Raw genomic sequence first — 22322 nt, forward strand, 5'->3', positions numbered from 1 at the left:
AAATTTAAATATCTAATCGTAAGATCATTAGTTTTTTATATATCTACAAACTTTATAAATATTGTTTAGGCTAAATTTTTCATAATTATATAATTTTATATCATTTTTGTTAGTTTTATACAAATTGATTTAATATATATGAAATCTATATTAAATATTAGTAAGAAAATAGTAAAATCTATAATATTTAAGAAAATTTATTTTTAAATATAAGTTAGATTTAAAAAAAATTTTATTGCACATGGTGCAGGAAGACACCTAGTTATAATTTAAACTCGCGAATAAATGTATGTCAAGACAATACATAAATTTAAATGAATAATTTATTTATAATCATATTTTAAATAGTCATAATGACTGTGCAATATTTTAGGCATCGCATTTGGTCACCACGAAAATTTATAGGGCTGGGCAAATAAACCGAACCCGAACTGAATCCGATCCGATAAAAATGAATCTGAACCGATCCGAACCCGACATAAATACCGAATGGATCTTGTTTTGTGGTATTTCGGGTTATGGGTATTATCCGAACCGAACCCGAATCTAAATGGATATCCGATAGAACCCGAAACATTCAAAACCTCGAAAAGATCTTGTACCAAACATGATCTCAATTCTTAATATGTATCCAAAATACACTAAAAAATATTGAACATCTAAAATACTTATCTATTACATGAAGGTTGCTGGTTCTATTACATGAAGTTTGATGGTTGAAGATAGCCGTTGAATCTTGAAATATTTAGATTTAGATTTTGTTTTCGTTAAACAATGTTTCTCATTTCATGAGAACTTCGTTTTCGTTTTATGCTTTTATTTATTTGGTTTTTTTTATCAGTAAATATGTTTACTTTTCGTTTGATTTTGAATGATCACAGTTGATGTTCCTTATTTTTGAATCGATTTTACTTAAGTTTTGGTTACAAAATAAGTACAAATCAGGTATTTTAAAACTGAAGAACCGATTCTACTCATATTTTGGTTATAAAATAGGTAAAAATTAGGTATTTTTAAACCGAAAAACCGATTGGGACCCAAACCCGAAAGTATATTGGGTTGTACCGGTTCTTTGAAGATTTACTAACCCCGACCCGAACCCGATAGAACCCGAACCGATCCCGAACCGAACTTTCATATAATCCGAATGAGGCTGATTTTGATAAACCCGAAAAACTAAAACCCGAATGGATAAAACCGAAATCCGATCGGGACCCTGAATGCCCAGGCCTAAAAATTTCCATCTCGTATGGGTCAATCAACCCACCAAAAAAGGAAACATACGATATCATCCCATAAAGATTTAGCTTTGTTTAAGTTTGTCTTAAGCAGTAAAGACACATACATTTAAATGATAATAAACCCATCTATATTTATGTCAACTGTCAGAGTAAATCAAGTTTCTGAGATTCTAAAATATGCAATTACACAATCAACAAAATTATCAATTTAATGTGGGAATTCATGGCGAGATTATCAGCTTCACATTGTAGAGATGGGATTGATTCCTATACCATTTTGGAAAAGGTATATTTATTATCTACTGTAACCGCTAACATAGTAATGTTTTAAATCGTTAATTGAGTAAATCATGCCAAATCAATTATTTTATATATGTGCATAAGAGTAGCTGAACTTTCAGCGTATTTATGTGACCATGGTAATATATAGTTAATTACATATATTATATTTTCTTATTACACCTATTGCACTAATGGGGTCTTCTGTTTGGTTCTTCTATATAAACAAATGCTTTGTTCCTTCTAACCTTTATGATCCCTTCTTTTCACACCTCCCAAACATATACGTTTTCAAACATTGTTATGATTTAAATGGCTGGTTTTGATTTTGTCAACGATTTGGAACCTTACAAATCAATGTGGAAAATAAGAGTGAAAGTGATTCGAACATGGAAGCAATACTCGGGTCCTGTGGGAGAGACCCTAGAAATGATTTTGGTAGATTCCAAAGTAAGTTGTTCTTCAACTCAATTTTGTTATCAAAGTATTCTAATATGTTATTTTGTAAGCATTTTAATATTGTTTTATATTTAAATGGGATAAAGAGACATGATCCATGATACCATGAAGAAAGAATTGGTTAGCCAGTTTATGGTTTGAGGACACACAAAATTCATCTCTCTTTAATAAGGGGATTGGGTAAGTTAACCTGGTTTTAATAATTAGTTTGTATTTACAAATAATGTCATGTGCTAAAAGTCATGTATTTTTACACTGCTTACAGGTATGTTCATATTAAGTGGTACCTTATGGTGCTGTTGCTCAAGTTTTACATAATTTCTGGAACTCAAATTTTTTTTTAAACGCTGATTTATTATGATATTACAATTATGAGAAAGATTACATAGAATATTCGACAACCGACAATACTACATGCCTTATGAGGATCTACGCCTAACTGCATCACCTGAGTTGTCTTACGAAGACCTATGTCTGGCCGGATTTTACTTGCACCATGTTGAAGATCCCTTATAAGCGTTTCTTCCATAGTCTGCATAATTGTTTAATAAATCGCTTTCTCCGGGAATTGAAACCTGGACCTCCTATAATGCGCAATCTGCAAAAAATTGCATAGTCGGGAATTTGAACCCCATACCTGGATGTAGAAGCCTTTAAACCTTAACCAATTTATGCAACTGTTGTTTGGGGTGTAGGTAATTTACCCCGCGAAAGAAACAGAAAAGCCTGGCTTCAAGGCTAAATATGAACAAATGGGATATTATATAAACCCTCCTGCGAAAAAACAAAACAAAAATGAATATGGACTTCAAATTTTTATTTCTTAAACAAATTATTAAATTTTTCCATACTTTTATAATTGTTAAATTAACCATATCTAGAGCAAGGATTTTATACAATTTCTGTAAATATGGACATGTTTCTTTTTTTTTTTGTTAAATATATATGGACATGTTACTTTCAACTTACACAGTTAGTTTTCGTGATTTATAATGCATGTAAAATAAAATCAATTTTAGTATTCATGATTTATTTAAAATTTAGCATATATATTTATATCATTTTAATATTGTAATTTTAATCTCACCCATGCGCAAAACGCGGATCTTATCCTAGTTTATTATATGCCACGCTTAATTCACACATTTGTGGAATGGTTAATTTTTTTAAGAGAAGAAGAAACATGTAAAGCATATCATTTTCATGGGTTCGTTTATAGTAAGTATTAATTAGTTTAATATAAGGGAGATTAGAATATATATGGAAACAGCTTCTTTCTAAATGCTATAATACGTTTATTTCTAAATGTTATAATACGTTTTTAGATTTAGATAATAATTAATTAATTAATAACATAACTAATAAATATAGGAGTGGTAATTATGTAACAAACTCAAAGGCATAATCCTATTAAAGATTCTGCTTTAATAGTATAGATTAAATTTTGATCCGCGCTTGATTGTCTATTTTTAAATATTTAATTTTATAACATAAATTTATAATTAAATTTTGTATAATGTGTTTTATAACATTATTTAATAGTTGTTTTATATGTTTTGAATGACCAATATCTACAAATGTTATTTTTTTTACAACAAACATTTAAAGATTTGTTAGTCTCCCAGTGGTCAAGACACTTGATATCTACAAATGTTAATTTTATGAAAATAATTCCTAATTTTTTGAAAATTTAAATGGAACTCAAAATCCATATACTAAAACGTTTAATACGAAAAGGAGAATCCATGTGTTGAGCCCAAATCGTATCCAAGCTATGACATATTTATTGAACCTAAAATATAGTTTTTATTTACTTGTTTAAATATTTTTGGATCTAACTTTTTTAATGCAAAAATTGCATATTTTGGAAATCGTATGAAATATATTTATGTGCACAATCGGTTACATTAACATATATGGATTTTTGCCTACAACTATTTTCAAGAATTAAACAATTGATTGAAGAATAAAAGATGCACTCCCATAATTATAGGAGTGTATCTATTCTAGGCGATTTAAATAAAAAATTAAAAAAAACTTACATTAATGAGTGGCATACCATTGTAAATTAACTCAAATAACTAAGATCAGAATTCTATTAGAGATTCTACTTGGTCCCTACATTGTGCTTACATAGAATCACATTTAATCGAAAGTATATTTTTAATAACAAGTATTGAAACCAAATGTGAACATATCATACATAATAAATATTTATTTATGTTTTGAGCATATTTTAACTAAACTCGAACATAACTTAGACAAAAGCCAAACTAAACCAAAATAACTTGCACCAAAGTAAACCAAATTTCAACTTTTGTCGTCCCTAAAACCGAACAAAAACCAAGTCGTAAACTGGAATATTGTTCACTCTAAGATGAGACACAAGTTTTAAAATTATGATGAAAGTATATTTAAATAAAATATATATGTAAATATTTATGACATTTTTTTCAAATAGCCATTTTAAGTGTTTGTCATAAAAATAGTTCTAAAAAAATATCCAAAATAGCTTTTTTTATTTTGAAACTTTTTAATATTTATTTTTTATTTTTAAAATTTTGAATTCATTCCCAAAACCCAACCCCTTGACTCTATACCATAAGTCTTATATTAGTTAACCTTAAGGGTATAAATGCATACCCTTCAGTAAAACTTTTTTTTGTGAAATTAAACTAAAATGACTATATAAGAGAATTTCTCAAATATTTATGTGTAAATAAATATATACTTAACTACATGTTAAAAAAAGAGAACATGTTTACGTATATTTTTAGCTATATGAAAAAAATGGAAGTTATATTGACATAAATAACACCCCATTTATAGAAAACGCACCAAGTCAGAAGGATATCGCGCATGATTTTCAATTTCCTTCTGCGCTGCTATAAAACGGACTTTCGTCTCATCATCAGAACCAAAAACAAAAAAAACAAAAACAAAAACAAAAAAAAAAGCTAGTATAAATAAGACAAAATCAAAGAGAATAAAAATGGTGGGTTTGCGCAGAGCAAAGACGGTACTTCTTGTATTAGTAGTGGTTATTTCCAACACAATAGCAACCGGGGCACCCCTTGATCCAGGACCCAAAGGAAGCGGCGCAGCTGCACCGCTTGGCGCTACGGTTCCCGGAGGAGGCAATGCAGCTGCACCGGTTGGAGCTACAGCACCAGCAGCAGCCGCAGGAGGCCTTGCAGCTGCACCAGCAGGAGCCGCAGGATCACTTGACGTTAAAGCAGCAGGAGCCAAAGGAGACGGAACAACCGATGACACTGCGGTACGTACCAAATCTGATATTACATGTATTATACGTTTTTATTCTCATTTATTTTATTAAGTTACGTATGGTTTTTAAATATAGGCATTTACGGCTGTGTGGAAAACAGCATGTGAAGCACCAGGACCGAGCACGATTACAGTGCCAAAGGGTGACTATTTGGTGAGTTCTTAGGTCCATGCAAGGGTCCCGTCACTTTCGAAATGAGTGGCAATATGAAAGCTCCAGCTACGGTCGCTGCCGTTAAGCCTAACTCTGGATGGGTTGATTTTACTAATCTTGCTGATTTCACTTTGAACGGAAACGGAGCCATTTTCGACGGTCAAGGCTCACTCGCCTGGAAGGCCAATGACTGCGCCAAAACTGGAAAGTGCAACTCTCTCCCCATTGTAAGAACATTCACTTACGTTAGCTATAATTTTAATGATAATAAACTATATTTAAATGAGTATATATGCTTTTTGGTAACAGAACATACGATTCACGGGTCTAACAAACTCGAAAATTATCGGCATAACATCAACGAACAGCAAACTTTTCCACATGAACGTTCTCAACTGCAAGAACGTAACTCTTGAGAATATTGGTATTGATGCACCTCCGGAGAGTCTCAACACCGATGGTATCCACATCGGAAGGTCCATTGGCGTGAACTTAATAGGGGCAAAGGTTAAAACCGGAGATGACTGCGTTTCCATAGGAGATGGTACTGAAAATCTCATTGTTGAGAATGTGGAATGTGGACCAGGACACGGCATTGCTGTAGGAAGTCTTGGAAGGTACCCTAATGAGCAACCAGTCAGAGGAGTCACCGTGAGGAAATGCCTCATCAAGAACACCAGTAATGGTGTTCGCATCAAGACATGGCCTGGATCTCCCCCCGGTATCGCCTCCAACATTATTTTTGAGGATATCACAATGGACAATGTTAGCACTCCTGTTCTCATCGACCAAGAGTACTGTCCGTATGCCGACTGCAAAGCTGGGGTATGTAACCGAATCAAATATTATAACAAAAAAAACAAAATTAAATTTTGTCACATCATATACATCGAACTTATAAATATATCTTCTATTAATATATGTGTAGGTACCATCTAAAGTGAAATTATCGGACGTGACTTTCAAGAACATTAAAGGCACATCAGCGAGAAAGATTGCGGTGAAATTAATCTGCAGCGTAGGCACACCTTGCACTAATGTTGCTCTTGCTGACATCAACTTGGTCCACAACGGTCCAGAAGGACCAGCTGTGGGGGCATGTGCTAACATGAAGCCTGTTCTCACCGGACAGATGATTCCACCTGCTTGCACTGAGATCGCTAAACCGGGTCCTTGAATTATAGAGTCGCTTGTCCACCAAGCATCCGTCTAATCTGGGTTAATTAAGACGCTTTGATTAGGCTGCGATGGAAAAGTTTTGAAATATCTCTCTTGTATTTATTTTAATTTTTGACATATAAATGATGTGGATATCTCTAGAGGAGTGACACATGATTGGTTAGTAAATTTTGTATCATTCTCAATATGCGAGAGTGCTTTAATATATAAATAATATTATTGAAATTTTTAAATTTTTGGATTATATTTTCTATAAATTTAATTTGGACATTTCCCAATTACATTCATTTTTATTTATGAAATATGTAATATAGTTAAAAATAACACAAATATTATTTATGATCTCAGTTTTGTTTAAAGCCAAGGAAGGTAACACTATTTCTACGATTATGATAAGAAATATGCGGTGAACCTCTACGTTCACCAACCAATAGGATTGTGTTATTTTAAATTTGATATCTTTTATAAAAGGAAACAAAATATTGTCAAGTTATATTATGGTTTTAAAATAAAATAATAAAATAATAAAATAAAAAATAGTAGTAATTACAAAAAATATTTTTAACGTCGTTAGGAAAACACTAAACCCTAAATCCTAATCCTTAAACCTAAACTTTTGGGTAAACCCTAAACCGTTTGATAAATCCTAAACTCTAAATCAAAAACACTAAACACTAAAACACTCAAGGGTTTAGGGTTTAGGGTTTAGGATTTAGGGTTTTAGTGTTTAGTGTTTTTGATTTAGAGTTTATGATTTATCCAAGGGTTTAGAGTTTACCCAATGATTTAGGGTTTCCGATTTAGGGTTTCCGATTTAGGGTTTAGGGATTAGTGTTTTGCTGACGACGTTAAAAATATTTTTTAAATTTTTTTTTTTGTAACTACTATTTTTTTTTTTACTTTTTATTTTAAAAACATAATATAACTTGACAATATTTTGTTTCTTGTTCCAAAAGATACCGAATTTGAAATAACGAAATTCTATTGGTTGGTGAACCTAGAGGTGAAGCCAAGAATATAATACCAAAGACACTAGACATAATCTAGAGAAAGCCATTTCAAGGTTTAAATTATGAGAAATTCTTGGGTTCTCTAGATTCACCAACCAATAGTATTTGAGTAATTGATATTTGATATCTTTTAAAAAAGGAAACAAAATTGAATTTCCGAATAAGATTATATTTTTAAAATAAAACAACAAAAATACATAAAAATAGTTACAAAAAAAATATATATATTGTTAAACCGTTAGCAAAATATTAAATCCTATACCCTAAATCCTAAATTCTAAACCCTAAATTATAAACCTTAAATCTTGGATAAACCGTAAACCATTGGAAAATTTTAAACCCTAAATCATACATTAAAAACTAAATCTTAATAACACTAAACCCTAAACCCTAATCACTAAACCCTAAACCCTTGGATAAACCCTGAACCCTTGGATAAATCATAAACTCTAGGGTTTAAAAAAGTGTTTGATGAAATGTAATCTAATTTGGATATTTAATTTTATTTCCTTTTTTAAAAGATATCAAATATCTGATATTCAAACACTATTGATTGGTAAATCTAGAGGTTCATCTAGGGGTGAACCCAAGAATTTCTCTTAAATTATTATTACGATTAATTAAGAACATCAGTAGCTAGCTGCTCTGCGCATCTAAAAGTCATAAGCAAACATTCAATAAATACGAAGTGTACTATCTACATTCAACAATGATACGCAATATATAAAATTAACTAGAGCTTGACCCGCATAATCGCACAAATATTTATTTTCATTTAATAAGAACATTTTTTGTTTTATATAAATAATATTATATATTTACAATTTCAAATATTATGTATTTGTTTAATATGACATTTCAAAGCATAATAGTTAAGGAAAATATGTTTTAGTTTATTTTTTGATGTGTGTGATTTTTTCCACAAAATTAAAATATATCTGCAAAAAATAGTATTTAATATGTTTTGATATTTTTTTTGTAGATGATAAATATATTTAAATTTATAATCTGTTATGTAAAACATTAAATATTTATATTTTTAATTTCCTAACCCGTTATGTAAATACTTATCATGCATTTTAATAAGAAAATTATATTATACTTGTTAAAACGAGTAATTTCTCAGAGTGAGTAATTGTATTTCTTGTATTTCTATTATTATAAAATTAATTTGATTTTAATTTATTGACTTTAACATTATTATATGTAGAAATTTATTTTATATGAACTTTGTTTTGGAAAGGAGGTCCTTTGCTTTACATATTAAAGTTTATACAGTATTATTGTGCAATAAATTTAAGATTTATCATAAATCTGTTGTGAATTCGAATTAGGAAATTAAGTATTAAATTAGAAAAATATATAAAATTTAAATGTAGATTTATTAATTATTTCAATGGCATTGACTTGTAAATAAGCGGTATTTTTTATGGTGAGTTCATATTTATAATTCTCTTTTAATAAGATAGAAGTCTCACGAATCATACTTTTAAATCAAGCCAAAGTCCTAACGCTGGCCAAACTAATTCAAGCACTAAACATAGTGATCTATTGGAGAATGTAGAATTTGGTTTAGGCAAATTGTATAGCTTGGTTTACAGTTTTAATATAAAGATCATTGTCTCACATACATATTATAAATCAAATTGAGTGTGAGGGGTAAAGGAGTATGTCATACAACTTGAATGTTTTGTCATTCACTGGAAATTTTATTTCCAAAATAGCAGAAGAAAAGAAATAAATAAAACATATAAAATAGTTTTCTATAAAATAGAAGTACATGAACATAATAAAACGAGTTTTTGCTTGCGTTCGCATAAGACATACAAACAGCATGAGAAGAAAATAATCTCAAAGTGATAAAAAGACTTATTCTCGAAAGCCCTACAATGGCTAAATCCTCTTTTCCAATATCTCACACTATCAAAAAAAAAAAAAAAAAAAAAAAAAATCTGCCTCAAAACACCAAACCTTAAAAGACATAACCCCAAGAACAAGAAGAAGAACCATTACATGACAATAAAGAAAACTAAGGAAGAAGGATCATTGTTTTCTTTTCTTTTTTGGGTTTTTATTTGAACTCTTCTTATGTATTACTGCCTCGCCAGAGACTTGACACCAGTTTCTACTGTCCCTCATTTAAAGAAAGAAAAAAACAAAAATAGGAAAAAAAGGAAAAAGCAGAGAAGAAGCCTAAGAGGAGGACCAATGAATTTAGAAAACCAAACCATGAGGGGATTTTTCTGGTTAGCTCTAGCTGATGATGATATGATCAAGTTTTTGTCCTCATGGGCTTTTGCTTTGTATGAAAGATAATCTAAAAGATTCGCCAAAAGACACAACAGATCCTTCACCTTGATGGAGCCTCGCCTACAATATATCGTGGTAAAACAAAAACGAATGTACTAAGTAGCAATTCCTGCATCACAAAGGCGAAGAAATGGAGAAACTATTCAGAGCAGTATGAGACCAGTCATGTTCCTCTACTTCCCAGAGACTATGGTGTGCGCAATGCATAAGGTTAAGCCAGAAAATAGAAGAGGATCATCAAAATCTAAGCATACATAGTTAGATACAGTTGATTTAGAACCATTCCTATTTTATTACCTTAGTTATCAACTAGCTCATGGCATTCTCTAAGCATAGAATCAACGTGTTAAAGCAAAATTACCTCTGTTTGGTTGTCTCTTGTAACTGCCAACATAACCTGGAGATGAACTTCTAGCTGACACATCAGAAGAAGGACCTCCTCCTCCTCCTCCTCCTCCAATCCCATAGCTAAAAGAAGCAGGCCCTTCTGCCTCAGGAGTTGGTGATCTCCAAGTGGGATCACTATACACTGCACCATTTCCGTAAAACTCTGCAAGTCCTGCTCCATCATAACCCGCCGAGGCAGAAGAGAAGGAAGACGACGGTGCTGCCTTGCTAGGCCCTATGCTCCTTGCTGCATACCCAAAACCAGATTCACCGTTTCCTCCATAACCAAACTTCGCATTCTCGTTACCAACAGCATTGTTTCCTCCACCTCCACCTCCAGGAGCACCCCAGTTTCCAAACGGCCCGCCGCTAAGCGTGTTGTTGTTCCCACTTGTTGATCCTCCTCCTCCCATGTATGTATTGGAGTTTGAGTTTGAGTTTGCAGCGTTGTTGTTGTTGTTGTTATAGCTAAGACCACCGTTGTTTCCCCATAGGTTCCTTGTAACCGAACTGAAGAAGGACGAGTTCCCTCCTCCTCCTCCTCCTCCTCCACTGCCTCCTTCACAACCAACAGCAGGACCAGGACCAAACCGGTTCGTGTTCCCAATGTAGTAAGGACTCATCCCTCGCCCATAGTCTAAGTTTCCATTACCTCCAGTGAACCCTGTGGGCAACCCCTGATCAAAGTTCATATTCATCCCATAGCCAGAACCGAAATTCGCAAACCCGCTTCTCCCAGCACCAACCGGACTAAACCGGCCATCCATCCTAAGCCCGTAGCCACCAACCGCACCCGGATTAAACCCTTGAGCATATCCATTCAAGAGGTTATTAACCCTATTAACACCATAGCTGTAGCCAGCACCAAGAGGGCTACGAGCTGGACCTGGAGACATCTCCTTCGGCACAGCCCTCTTAACCTCAACCATTTTACCGTTGAGCTCATGGAACGTCTTGAGCAGCACTTTATCAACCGCCTCCTCGGTGTCGTAAGTTATGAATCCGAAACCTCTAGGCCTTTGTGTGTTGTGGTCGTACATAACAACCACGTCTGTTGTTGTCCCGAACTGCTCAAAGTAGGTCTTGAAATCGCTCTCTGTGACGGAGGAAGGTAGCCCTCCGACGAATATCTTCCTTGTCCGAGCTCCTGGACCAGGTGATCCTTGGATGCTGCTGCTGTTGCTTCTAGTTACCATGTTCTGGTCATCTCTAGGAACAGCCTTCTTGGCTTCAACCTACAAAAAATTTAAAACTTACTTCTTCCCAAAAACACAATCAAACAAGGAAAGAAACACAAAACATGATAAATATGATCAATTTCAAGGCTTGATTGCATAAAGAAGCTTCAAAAACAAGTTACATTGTACAGAATCAAAGCCTAGAAGAGTGTTAGCATGAGAGAACCATACCAATCTTCCATCGATATGATGCTTCTCTGTAATAACAAACTCAGCAACAGCTGGATCAGCGAAGACAACAAAGCCGAAGCCACGTGCACGACCAGTGGTGCGATCTTTCAAGATCACAGCTTCGATGACTTCACCAAAGGTGCTGAAATACTCCTTGAGACGTTCCTCATTGGTGTCCCAAGATATCCCTCCGATGAACAGCTTTCCATTGTCGGATTGCATTCTTGCCTCTGCAACACAAAAAAAAAAGTTGTAAGAAAATCGAACACACAAGCTTATGTCAGATTCAAAAAAAAAAACATAAAAGCTTTTTTTCAGATTTGATCGATTCTCGGAATCTGATCAATCAAACATATCTGGAAACGACCAAAAGAGCAACTCGGATTCAATCTAGGAACATCAGATCTGTCGGGGAGTTTGATCAACGAATCAAAAAACATGAATCAAAATCTCAGATCAAAAGAATCAAACTTTCGAAAACCCACCAATCAGGTTAAGAAAACCCAGATGCTGAATCTCGTCTAAGATCTGAGGATAGGCACGATTTGAATAGAGGGCATAACTCGAACCTGCCCCCTTTTCTCCACAGAAACGAAAAACACAAATGATAATGGTTCTGTTCAATCCGATTCAAACCGATTTAACTCAATTTCAATGGCGTCAATCAAAAACGTACTGAGAACGCGTTCTAAGATAGAGAGAGAGAGGAGGAGGAGGAGGAGGAGGAGAGAGATGTAGAGATAGAAAGACAAAAGGCTTTTCGGGTGCAAGAAGAAGAAGATATGTCTGTCTCTCTGTATTTATATATTAAGGTTAAGATTTTTTTACCATCACAAAGCTATGTGCGTTTGTAATAAGGAATTTGCGGAGTTTTGTTTTCCCTTTCCAATTTTATTACACGCAACTTTTTGTTTACTATTGTTGCCAGAAAAAGAAAGGGAAATATAAATAGTTTGGCAAAATATTTAGTTTGTATCTTAAACAAAAAAGTAGATTAATTAGAACATTGCCACTATGTCAAAAAAAAGTAGATTAATTAGAACATTGCCACTATGTCTAAAAAACAATGTATTGAGTAAAAATTGCAATTATTGGTGTTTACTCACATAATTAATTATGTAAAAAAGCTTGTGATTGTTTTGCTATTAAATTTTAACATTCATTTAGGGTCCGACTGGTGACCATCCGGGAAACAAGAGGAACAAATAAAAAAGGAATGTACGGGAATAAAATACCAGGAATGAAAAGGAATGGTTATTCCTTATCAAATTTGACAAGGAATAATTTTGTTCTTTAATTCTCTACAAAAAAGGGAATGAAAGGGAATGAGAGGAAATTATTATTCCTTGTGAATGGTAATTTTTTTTAGGAACGTTAGGGAATGCATTATTCCTCGTCGTTCCCTGGTCACCATTCTGATAGAAAGTTTTACTGTAAAAACAATTGTTATGATTATTATCCCTTTTTTGTTACTGCATTTTACATTGGAAATTACAATTTCAAAAAATTTATTATTATTCAGTTTTGGTAAATTATATTGGATAATTTAACGGTCATAAAGAACATTAAAGTATGTGAGATTGTGATCTGCTGTACACGTTGCGGTGTAGAGAAGAATCTATAAATCACGCTTTTAAAAAAGTTCTTATACGGTTTAAACATAGGCGTTACCAACTATTCAATCAGACCAAAACATATTTTCGACAACCTCGATCTTTACGGATATAAATTATTAATTTAAAAAACTTCGAAAAGATACAAAATAACGTTTACGTAGATAATATGATTTATATACAACAGTATAAATGATAAAAAAATTAACAATTAGAATTGAAATGCGAAAGATATATTATACATGGTAAAGATTTAAAAACTAGTGGAAAAGCACACAAAAATTAACAAACAGAAAAGGTTCATTTTTCCTCCATTGTCAATGGAATTGATGCTTGCTCGAGAGGGATTGCATCTATCAACAAAGCCTATAACTCGGCCTAATCAATCAGGCAGATTGAACAGCCGATTATAAAAAGAGAAGAGAATGAGAGGAGCATTCAAAAACTAGAGAAGACATAAGAAATTATAACAAGAAGAGAGAACAAGAGGAGTATCTCTAATACGGTGAACCCGCAGTTCGATCCCTACTGGCCACCATATAATTTAATATTGTACTTTTAAGCCCTATAAAATAATCAGTTGACCTCGGTCGCCGGATACTGTGGTGCAAAGTGGACTGACTACCACATTGTCTGACCCGAGTTTGGAATACCTTTTAACTAATGTCAGAGGTTGAACCGATCATTTGTTACGATTTACCATGTAAATCATTTGGGCTAAAGTCCAAACCCAAACTGGCCAAGTGATAAGTGATGATAATTTAGTTACGAGAGGGAATCGAACATAGGACCGATGTAGATATACACTAAGTCCCAAGAGATTGCCACTGGACTACCACCACTTAGTAATCAGTTAGTTAGGTATTTATAAATTTTAGTAGTTTATGCATTCTGTTTTAAAAATTATATATTTTATTTTCTCTCTATATATATATTGATATAATATAATCACCACGACCAAAAATGGAGTTAACCTAATCATGTAGTTACGCAAAAATGGAGTTAGCCTAAGACCATGTTTACCTTAGGGCCGATAAAAGCCTAGGACATTTTGGGCTTAAGCCCACAGTTAAATAAAACTGAATACGATCTTTTCAAACGTCTGTCATTTTCATTTTAAATATTTAAAAGATGGTGTGTGTTTCAGACTTCCAGCTTTTATGAAAAAAACTCCCTCTAAAAAAAATGTTTCCCTCCAGAAAAATTGTCGAATATTTCAAAACCCTTTACCCTTCACGAATCTTCTCCCACAATTCTCTTGCATTCTTCAACCTCTGCGTCTCTGTTATATATACCATCGACAAGCTATTCATCACCCCTACACAAAACCACAAGCAAGTTTAAGCCTTTCTCCTCCTCACTCACTTGCTATGGCGACTCTCAAAGCTTCCGTTTTGCTCAGTGACATCTCCAAAGATGAGGGACATCTCGGATCCGGTGCCATTCATGTTATCACGGGTCCTATGTTTTCCGGGAAATCCACATCTCTCCTCCGCCGAATCAAGACAGAGATCAGTGTCGGAAGGTAAAACAATTGTAACAGATCTGTCCGAACCGGATTTGGGTTCTACGGTTCAGTGATCTAATTGATTTCTATTTGGTTATGTAGAAGTGTTGCGATGGTGAAATCGAGTAAGGATACGAGATACGCCAAGGATTCAGTGGTGACGCATGACGGAATCGGATTCCCTTGCTGGGCTCTTCCAGATCTCATGTCGTTTCCCGAGAGATTCGGACAAGATGCTTACGACAAGGTAAAGTCTTTTGTCTTTTTTGTGAGTAATTGTTGTCTTATTGTGAGGGATCTGCATTAAAAGTTGTTTTTGGCAGCTTGATGTGATTGGTATTGACGAGGCACAGTTCTTCGGAGATCTTTATGAGTTTTGCTGCAAAGTCGCTGATGTTGATGGCAAAACTGTTATTGTTGCAGGCCTTGATGGTGATTATCTAAGGTAACATATTTACTTCAAATCTTTAACATTTTTTTTTGTTGATCTCTTATTTGAATGTGATCCTTTATTGGTAAAACGCAGAAGGAGATTTGGTGCTATTCTTGATATTATACCAATAGCTGATTCTGTGACGAAGCTAACCGCGAGGTGTGAGGTTTGTGGACAGAAAGGTTTCTTCACTCTCAGAAAGACTTGTGACACCAGAATCGAGCTGATCGGTGGAGCTGATGTCTATATGCCTGTTTGTCGTAAGCATTATGTCAATAATCAAATTGTCATCAATGCTTCAAAGAAAGTGTTGGATTCTGACAAGGAAAGAGCTGAATCCTGTGTGGACACAGTTGCCGCTATGGTCTAAGTCTGACTTGCTTTGGAACGAGTTAAACATATAATATAGTGAGATTTCTGTCTGCTTTTACTTGTCTTGGTTTATTATTCTCACTGTTGTCTTTGAAAACCTCTTATGATGTTTCTTGTATATGAATATAAATGTTTTATGATTCCTCTATTGCTAGCTTCTGATTCATGTTTGTTTCAAGCATTCTTCTTTCTCATCAATTTTCATAACTTTAGTACCCAAAGCAACCTATCAATCAGCATAGCTTGATACATTAAACCTGTTAGTTGGTCTCGGAGCAGATAATTAGCTACCAAGAAAAAAAAGAAGCTGTGGAAATCAAAATAACAATTACAAACGTAGATAGTATTCTATTTGAAAAGAGTCAACAGCTCTTGGCCCAATCTTATTAATTACAAGAAGAGGTATCTTTGTTTGCCTCTATTAGCACCAAAGCATTTAAAACATCATATCAAGGCGACCTTGAACCCGGGGTGATCCTATCTTTCCCAAATCTCGACACACTCTTAGGAGTCACAGCGCCAGGACTCGCTCCACGGTAACTCGCACGAAGGCTCTCATCAACAGCAGAAGAAGACTTCCTTATCGCCCGCCTGAAAAACTTCTGAGCAGCGGGCGAAAGCGTCCTCACATTCGGACTCGCGCTTCCACTCCTATGATAAGGAGACGGCGGCAACGGAGGCTTCTTGAACATACTGTTCGACCTCTCCCTCAGCCTCCTCGAAGCGTCCCTCGACAATGAATGCGCCCTCACGTCCCTCGCAGGCGCGGAGGGAATGTTGTAGTGCGGTCCATCAGCGCTACCGCCGATATCAAGAGGCGTATCCTCTGAATCTAACCGCATCGGCGTCCCTTCGATCTCCCCCCACGTTATAAAAGGCGATTCGTCCAGACCAGGGGCAGGAGACGGCGTTTTGACGAAACTATACCCGTTGCCCGCCTTCTTATCCGACTCCACATAAAACGGATTCGGAGTCTTCCTCAGATCGTCAAGATCATACCTCTTGGACTTGTCTCTATCCCTAACCTGCAGCATAGGGGAAGAGCCTGCGATAGGAGTGTAGAGAATCTCAACAGAACCATCTTCCCTCGGCCTGCAATCCATCGTCTTCCCCTGAAAACGTGTATTGGCCTTAACAATCTCCTTGGTCAGTCCAGCTAGCCTCACAGCCCTCTCCTCTTGTGTCAGTGGCCACTCCCCTCGATCAGCTGGATGGTACATGAGAAGATTCTTCGCTGTATACTTCCATCCTTGTAACGTACTCGGTGGCTGATAAGAAGTACCGTAACCATCTGTAATCCTATCTCTCTTTACATCCTCAATCACATCACCACTTTCGAGAAGATAGCCATACTTCTCCTTCTTCCTCTTATTAACCTTCTCCAAGATATTCGAGAAGCTATCGTTGTCCTCACTTGTATGCCTCCTAAAGAACTGGTCTAACGACATATTACTAACATCTACACCACCATCTCCATCATCAGCAACTACTACTTGTACTTCTCTAGGAGTCTTAGAACCATCGAACTCATCTAAAGGAGTGAAACTTCTCAAGAAAGTAGATCCAGGTGTTTGAGTTTTATCACCCACCGTGTCCCCACCGTGATGATTAGCTTTCTTCCCACGCCTCTCGATGATCTTTAACTGTGCGTCTCGGATCTGAATCGGGTCGCGGGTTTTAACCGCCTGGATCCAATCGAGCCTGTCCCTGAGCTTGGAGATATCGGGGAAGTAATCGCGCTCGATGATTTTCTCGATGGCTGCGACGTAGGCGTCCTCGTCGAGGACTCTCATCCGCTTTCTAGGGTTTCGAGGTGGGATCTTTGAGGAGGTGCGGAGACCGTCGTCGGAGTAAGAAGACGGAGACGGAGAAGATAGGTGACGTGGAGAGTGGCCAGGCGATAGAAACATCTCGAATCAGTTAGTCGAAAATTGGGATTCTAGGGTTTGTTTATGGTTCAGACAGGGAAGCACAATGATGGATGGCAGATGAATGCATCGGTAAGGATTCCTTTTATCAATTCGTTTATATTCGTTTAAGTTTCAATATATTACACTTTTGCCCCAAATATTTAGATTTTGTTAACTTTTAACCCCGTAAGTTAGCAAAATAGTTTTGACAACCACTGGATTAGGATTTTATTGTTAATAATTATTATATAGTTCCTTTTATTTTTTGTCCAAAGAACATGTGAATTATTACATGATGCATATTTGCATAACCGGTCCAAACCATTAAATCTCATAAAGAGATAAACAATTAGTATAATGGAAACATAAACGTTTTACAATTATGTTAAAATGGATGGGAGCCACTGACAAACTCAGCTGCTGCTCCTTCAATGGCTGTGACGTTGGTATATATATGGCTATTTTCTTGATCTAGTGTCTGTTGTTTTACCAACATTTTTGCCACCGCCTGATCTGACAGTTTTCTCGGTATGTTATGTTTTGCTGATATTAGTCAGATATGATGCTGAAGAAGATTCTTAGGTCACTGAATTTACTCAACAGAGAAGGATACTTAAACGACGGTACAATCACTTGTTTAGACATCTCTATTGCTTTACATTCCTACTCATTGAAAGTTATGTGTTTGAAGATATTACTCGGGTATTTTGGTGGGGACTCTTGGTGTTGGTAAGTTTCTCGACACCTCAGTTTCCAATTTATGACGAGAGTGATGAGTTTAATCCGTGTTTTAATGCATTGAAATGCAGCTGGTTACCTTCACATGATTCACCATATGCAAGCACTCATATCTGCTGCTGGAAAAAAATCTTACATTCTTGCCATGGGAAACTTCCATGAGGTAATTTCAAATAGTTTACATGTTCTTTGCTGGTCTTAATAGTGTCGTTTCCCTGGTTGCTGTGGAGTTGCAGAGGTTGCTTCTTTAGATTTTGAGTTTTGGACTAACCAGTATAAAATCTCTATTCTCTAGAAAAACGGAAACAACAAAAGTTTTAAACTTCTTTGACCTTCGTCATATGTCAGTGAATGATGCAACTATCCATTAAAACAGTATTTTCATTTTTGATTTTTTCTCAAAATCTATGTGTTAATTTTATGTCAATTAATTTAGTAAAACTTCGTAATACTCCCTAAATTGATGGACTAACCACTATAAATTGTTATTAACGGAGACAACAAAGGTTTCAAACCTCTTTGATATTCATCATATGGTAGTGAAGGATGCGACTAAGCATTAAAACAGTATTTTCATATTTTTAATTTTTTCTCGAAATCTATGTATTAACCCCTACGAAAATATTAAATTTTTCGGTAAATGCTCTCTATACTGAAGTCTATAATCTTTAGTGTTGTTTTAAAATTTCTAAACACATTATACATTTGTATTAATTTATATTAAACTCTCTTTCATGGTACATGGGCATCGTTTTCATTTTTTGTTAATTAATTTAGTAAAACTTCATAATAACCCCTAAATTGGTGAACTAACCACTAAAAATCGCTATTTTCTAGAGAAACGGAAACAACAAAAGTTCCAAACCTCTTTGACCTTCATCATATGGTAGTGAAGGATGTGAAACACTAAAACAGTATTTTCATATTTTTGAAATTTTCTCGAAATCTATGTGTTAACCCCCTACGAAAATATTGAATTTTTTGGTAATGCTATATATACGGAAGCCGATGATCTTTAGTGGTGTTTTAAAATTTCTAAACACATTATACATTTGTATTAATTTATATTAAACTCTCTTTCATGGTACATGGGCATCGTTTTCATTTTTTGTTAATTAATTTAGTAAAAATTTGTAATACTCCCTAAATTGGTGGACTAACCACTATAAATTGTTATTAACGAAGACAACAAAGGTTCCAAACCTCTTTGATATTCATCATATGGTAGTGAAGGATGTGAAACACTAAAACAGTATTTTCATATTTTTGAAATTTTCTCAAAATCTATGTGTTAACCCCCTACGAAAATATTGATTTTTTTCGGTAAATGCTCTCTATACTGAAGTCTATGATCTTTAGTATTGTTTTAAAATTTCTAAACACATTATACATTTTTATAAATTTATATTAAACTATCTTTCATGGTACATGGGCATCGTTTTCATTTTTTGTCAATTAATTTAGTAAAACTTCATAATAACCCCTAAATGAGTGAACTGACCACTATAAAATCACTACTTTCTAGAGAAACGGAGACAACAAAAGTTCCAAACCTCTTTTACCTTCATCATTTGTTAGTGAAGGATGCAACTATGCATTAAAACAATATTTTTATATTTTTGAATTTTTTCTCAAAATCCATGTGTTAACCCAACGAAAATATTGAGTTTTCGGTAAATGCTCTATATACTGAAGCCTATGATCTTTAGTGTTGTTTTAAAATTTCTAAACACATTATACAAATGTATAATGTATATTAAACTCTATTTAATGGTAAATGAACATCGTTTTAACTTTTTGTCAGTTAATTTAATAAAATTTCATAATACTCCCTAAATTGGTGAATTAACCACTATAAAATCGCTATTCTTTAGAAAATCAGAGACAACAAAGGTTCAAAACCTATTTGAACTTCATCATATGTTATTGAAGGATAAAACTATGCACTAAAACAATATTTTCATATTTTTGATTTTTTTTTTCAAAATCTCTGTGTCAAACCCTACGAAAATATTGAGTTTTTCGGTAAATGTTATATATACTAAAGCTTATGATCTTTAGTCTTGTTTTAAAATTTCTAAACACATTCTACATTTGTATTAATGTATATTAAAATATAATGAAGCCTATGATCTTGAGTGTTGTTTTAAAATTTCTAAACACATTCTACATTTATATTAATGTATATTAAACTCTCTTTCATGGTACATGTGCACCGTTTTAATTTTTTGTCAATTAATTTAGTAAAACTTCATAATACTCCTTAAATTGATGGATTAACCACTATAAAATCGCTATTCTCTAGAAAAACGGAGACAACAAAGGTTCCAAACCTCTTTGACCTTCATCATATGTAAGTGAAGGATGCAACTTTGCATTAAAACACTATTTTAATTTTTGAATTTTTCTCAAAATCTATGTGTTTAACCCTACGAAAATATTGTGTTTTTCAGTAAATGTTCTATATAATGAAGCCTATGATCTTGAGTGTTGTTTTAAAATTTCTAAACACATTCTACATTTATATTAATGTATATTAAACTCTCTTTCATGGTACATGTGCACCGTTTTAATTTTTTGTCAATTAATTTAGTAAAACTTCATAATACTCCCTAAATTGGTGGACTAACCACTATAAATTGTTATTAACGGAGACAACAAAAGTTTCAAACCTCTCTGACCGTCATCATATGTTAGTGAAAGATGAAACTGCACATTAAAACAATATTTTCATATTTTTTAATTTTTCTCAAAATCTAAGTGTTAACCCCTAGGAAAATATTAAATTTTTCGGTAATGCTCTATATACTGAAGCCTATAATCTTTAGTGTTATTTTAAAATTTATAAACACATTCTACATTTTTATTAATGTATATTAGACTCTCTGTCAAGGTAAATGGACATGGTTTTAATTTTATGTCAATTAATTTAGTAAAACTTCGTAATACTCCCTAAATTGGTGGACTAACCACTATAAATTGTTATTAACAAAGACAACAAAGGTTCCAAACCTCTTTGATATTTATCATATGGTAGTGAAGGATGCGACTAAGCATTAAAACAGTATTTTCATATTTTTGAATTTTTCTCGAAATCTATGTGTTAACCCCTACGAAAATATTGAATTTTTCGGTAAATGCTCTCTATACTGAAGTCTATGTTCTTTAGTGTTGTTTTAAAATTTATAAACACATTATACATTTGCATTAATTTATATTAAACTCTATTTCATGGTACATGGGCATCGTTTTCATTTTTTGTCAATTCATTTAGTAAAACTTCATAATAACCCCAAAATTGGTGAACTAACCACTATAAAATCGCTATTTTCTAGAGAAACGGAGACAACAAAAGTTCCAAACCTTTTTGACCTTCATCATTTGTTAGTGAAGGATGCAACTATGCATTAAAATAGTATTTTCATATTTTTGAATTTTTCTCAAAATGTTTGTGTTATCCCTACGAAAATATTGAGTTTTTCAGTAAATGCTCTATATACTGAAGCCTATGATCTTTAGTGTTGTTTTAAAATTTCTAAACACATTATCCATTTGTAGTAATGTATATTAAACTCTCTTTCATGGTACATGAACATCGTTTTAATTTTTTGACAATTAATTTAATAAAACTTCATAATACCCCCTAAATTGGTGAACTAACCACTATAAAATCGCTATTCTTTAGAAAATAAGAGACAACAAAGGTTCTAAACCTATTTGAACTTCTTCATATGTTATTGAAAGATGAAACTATGCATTAAAACAATATTTTCATATTTTTGAATTTTTTTCGAAATCTATGTGTTAACCTAACCTTACGAAAATATTGAGTTTTTCGGTAAATGTTCTATATACTGAAGCCTATGATGTTTAGTCTTGTTTTAAAATTTCTAAACACATTATACATTTGTATTAATGTATATTAAAGTCTCTTTCATGTTACATGGGCAACGTTTTAATTTTTTGTCAATTAATTTAGTAAAACTTCATAATACTCCCTAAATTGGTGGACTAACCACTATAAAATCGCTATTCT

At 33.7% G+C, this 22322-nt stretch overlaps 4 protein-coding genes across 5 annotated transcripts; 2 read left to right on the forward strand and 2 right to left on the reverse strand.

The window, feature by feature from the left end:
• Positions 1–4971: 4971 nt before the first annotated feature.
• LOC106294181 (exopolygalacturonase clone GBGA483-like) lies at positions 4972–6595 on the forward strand. Its single transcript, XM_013729771.1, is given in 6 exon segments — positions 4972–5074; positions 5192–5256; positions 5341–5416; positions 5419–5645; positions 5728–6243; positions 6347–6595. Coding segments are annotated over 6 exon segments (1236 nt in total).
• A 2965-nt stretch (positions 6596–9560) lies between these two features.
• On the reverse strand, positions 9561–12470 carry LOC106295652 (heterogeneous nuclear ribonucleoprotein 1-like). Of its 2 annotated transcripts, none has more exons than XM_013731616.1 (4): positions 12199–12470; positions 11714–11943; positions 10279–11539; positions 9561–9977 (listed from the first exon to the last, which is right to left on the reverse strand). In XM_013731616.1, exons 2-4 carry the CDS (start codon positions 11933–11935, stop codon positions 9958–9960), a joined length of 1503 nt encoding a protein of 500 aa, XP_013587070.1. In that variant the 5' UTR covers positions 11936–11943; positions 12199–12470; the 3' UTR covers positions 9561–9957. The 2 variants fall into 2 exon arrangements, with proteins under 2 accessions (XP_013587070.1, XP_013587071.1); XM_013731617.1 differs by having other exon boundaries at positions 9561–10026.
• A 2136-nt stretch (positions 12471–14606) lies between these two features.
• On the forward strand, positions 14607–15786 carry LOC106295719 (thymidine kinase-like). Its single transcript, XM_013731693.1, has 4 exons — positions 14607–14851; positions 14936–15080; positions 15157–15278; positions 15360–15786. The coding sequence occupies exons 1-4, from the start codon at positions 14697–14699 to the stop codon at positions 15634–15636; spliced, it is 699 nt and encodes a 232-aa protein (XP_013587147.1). The 5' UTR covers positions 14607–14696; the 3' UTR covers positions 15637–15786.
• A 147-nt stretch (positions 15787–15933) lies between these two features.
• LOC106295718 (protein DGCR14-like) lies at positions 15934–17634 on the reverse strand. The gene has a single exon (XM_013731692.1). It carries the CDS (start codon positions 17546–17548, stop codon positions 16088–16090), a length of 1461 nt encoding a protein of 486 aa, XP_013587146.1. The 5' UTR covers positions 17549–17634; the 3' UTR covers positions 15934–16087.
• Between the last annotated feature and the right edge of the window lie 4688 nt (positions 17635–22322).

Source organism: Brassica oleracea, chromosome C5, assembly GCF_000695525.1.
Source record: "Brassica oleracea var. oleracea cultivar TO1000 chromosome C5, BOL, whole genome shotgun sequence".
In the NCBI taxonomy this organism is placed as follows: domain Eukaryota; kingdom Viridiplantae; phylum Streptophyta; class Magnoliopsida; order Brassicales; family Brassicaceae; genus Brassica; species Brassica oleracea.

Bases quoted from the DNA above. Each gene is read 5' to 3' on its own strand.
- LOC106295652 (XM_013731616.1), bottom strand. From the start codon at position 11,935: ATGCAATCCGACAATGGAAAGCTGTTCATCGGAGGGATATCTTGGGAC. The intron at 11,540-11,713 runs GTATGGTTCTCT...AATTTTTTGTAG, and splicing joins ATCATATCGATGGAAGATTG to GTTGAAGCCAAGAAGGCTGT. The intron at 9,978-10,278 runs GTAATTTTGCTT...GATATATTGTAG, and splicing joins CAAGAGACAACCAAACAGAG to GCGAGGCTCCATCAAGGTGA.
- LOC106295719 (XM_013731693.1), top strand. From the start codon at position 14,697: ATGGCGACTCTCAAAGCTTCCGTTTTGCTCAGTGACATCTCCAAAGAT. The intron at 15,081-15,156 runs GTAAAGTCTTTT...TGTTTTTGGCAG, and splicing joins GACAAGATGCTTACGACAAG to CTTGATGTGATTGGTATTGA. The intron at 15,279-15,359 runs GTAACATATTTA...GGTAAAACGCAG, and splicing joins CTTGATGGTGATTATCTAAG to AAGGAGATTTGGTGCTATTC.
- LOC106295718 (XM_013731692.1), bottom strand. From the start codon at position 17,548: ATGTTTCTATCGCCTGGCCACTCTCCACGTCACCTATCTTCTCCGTCT.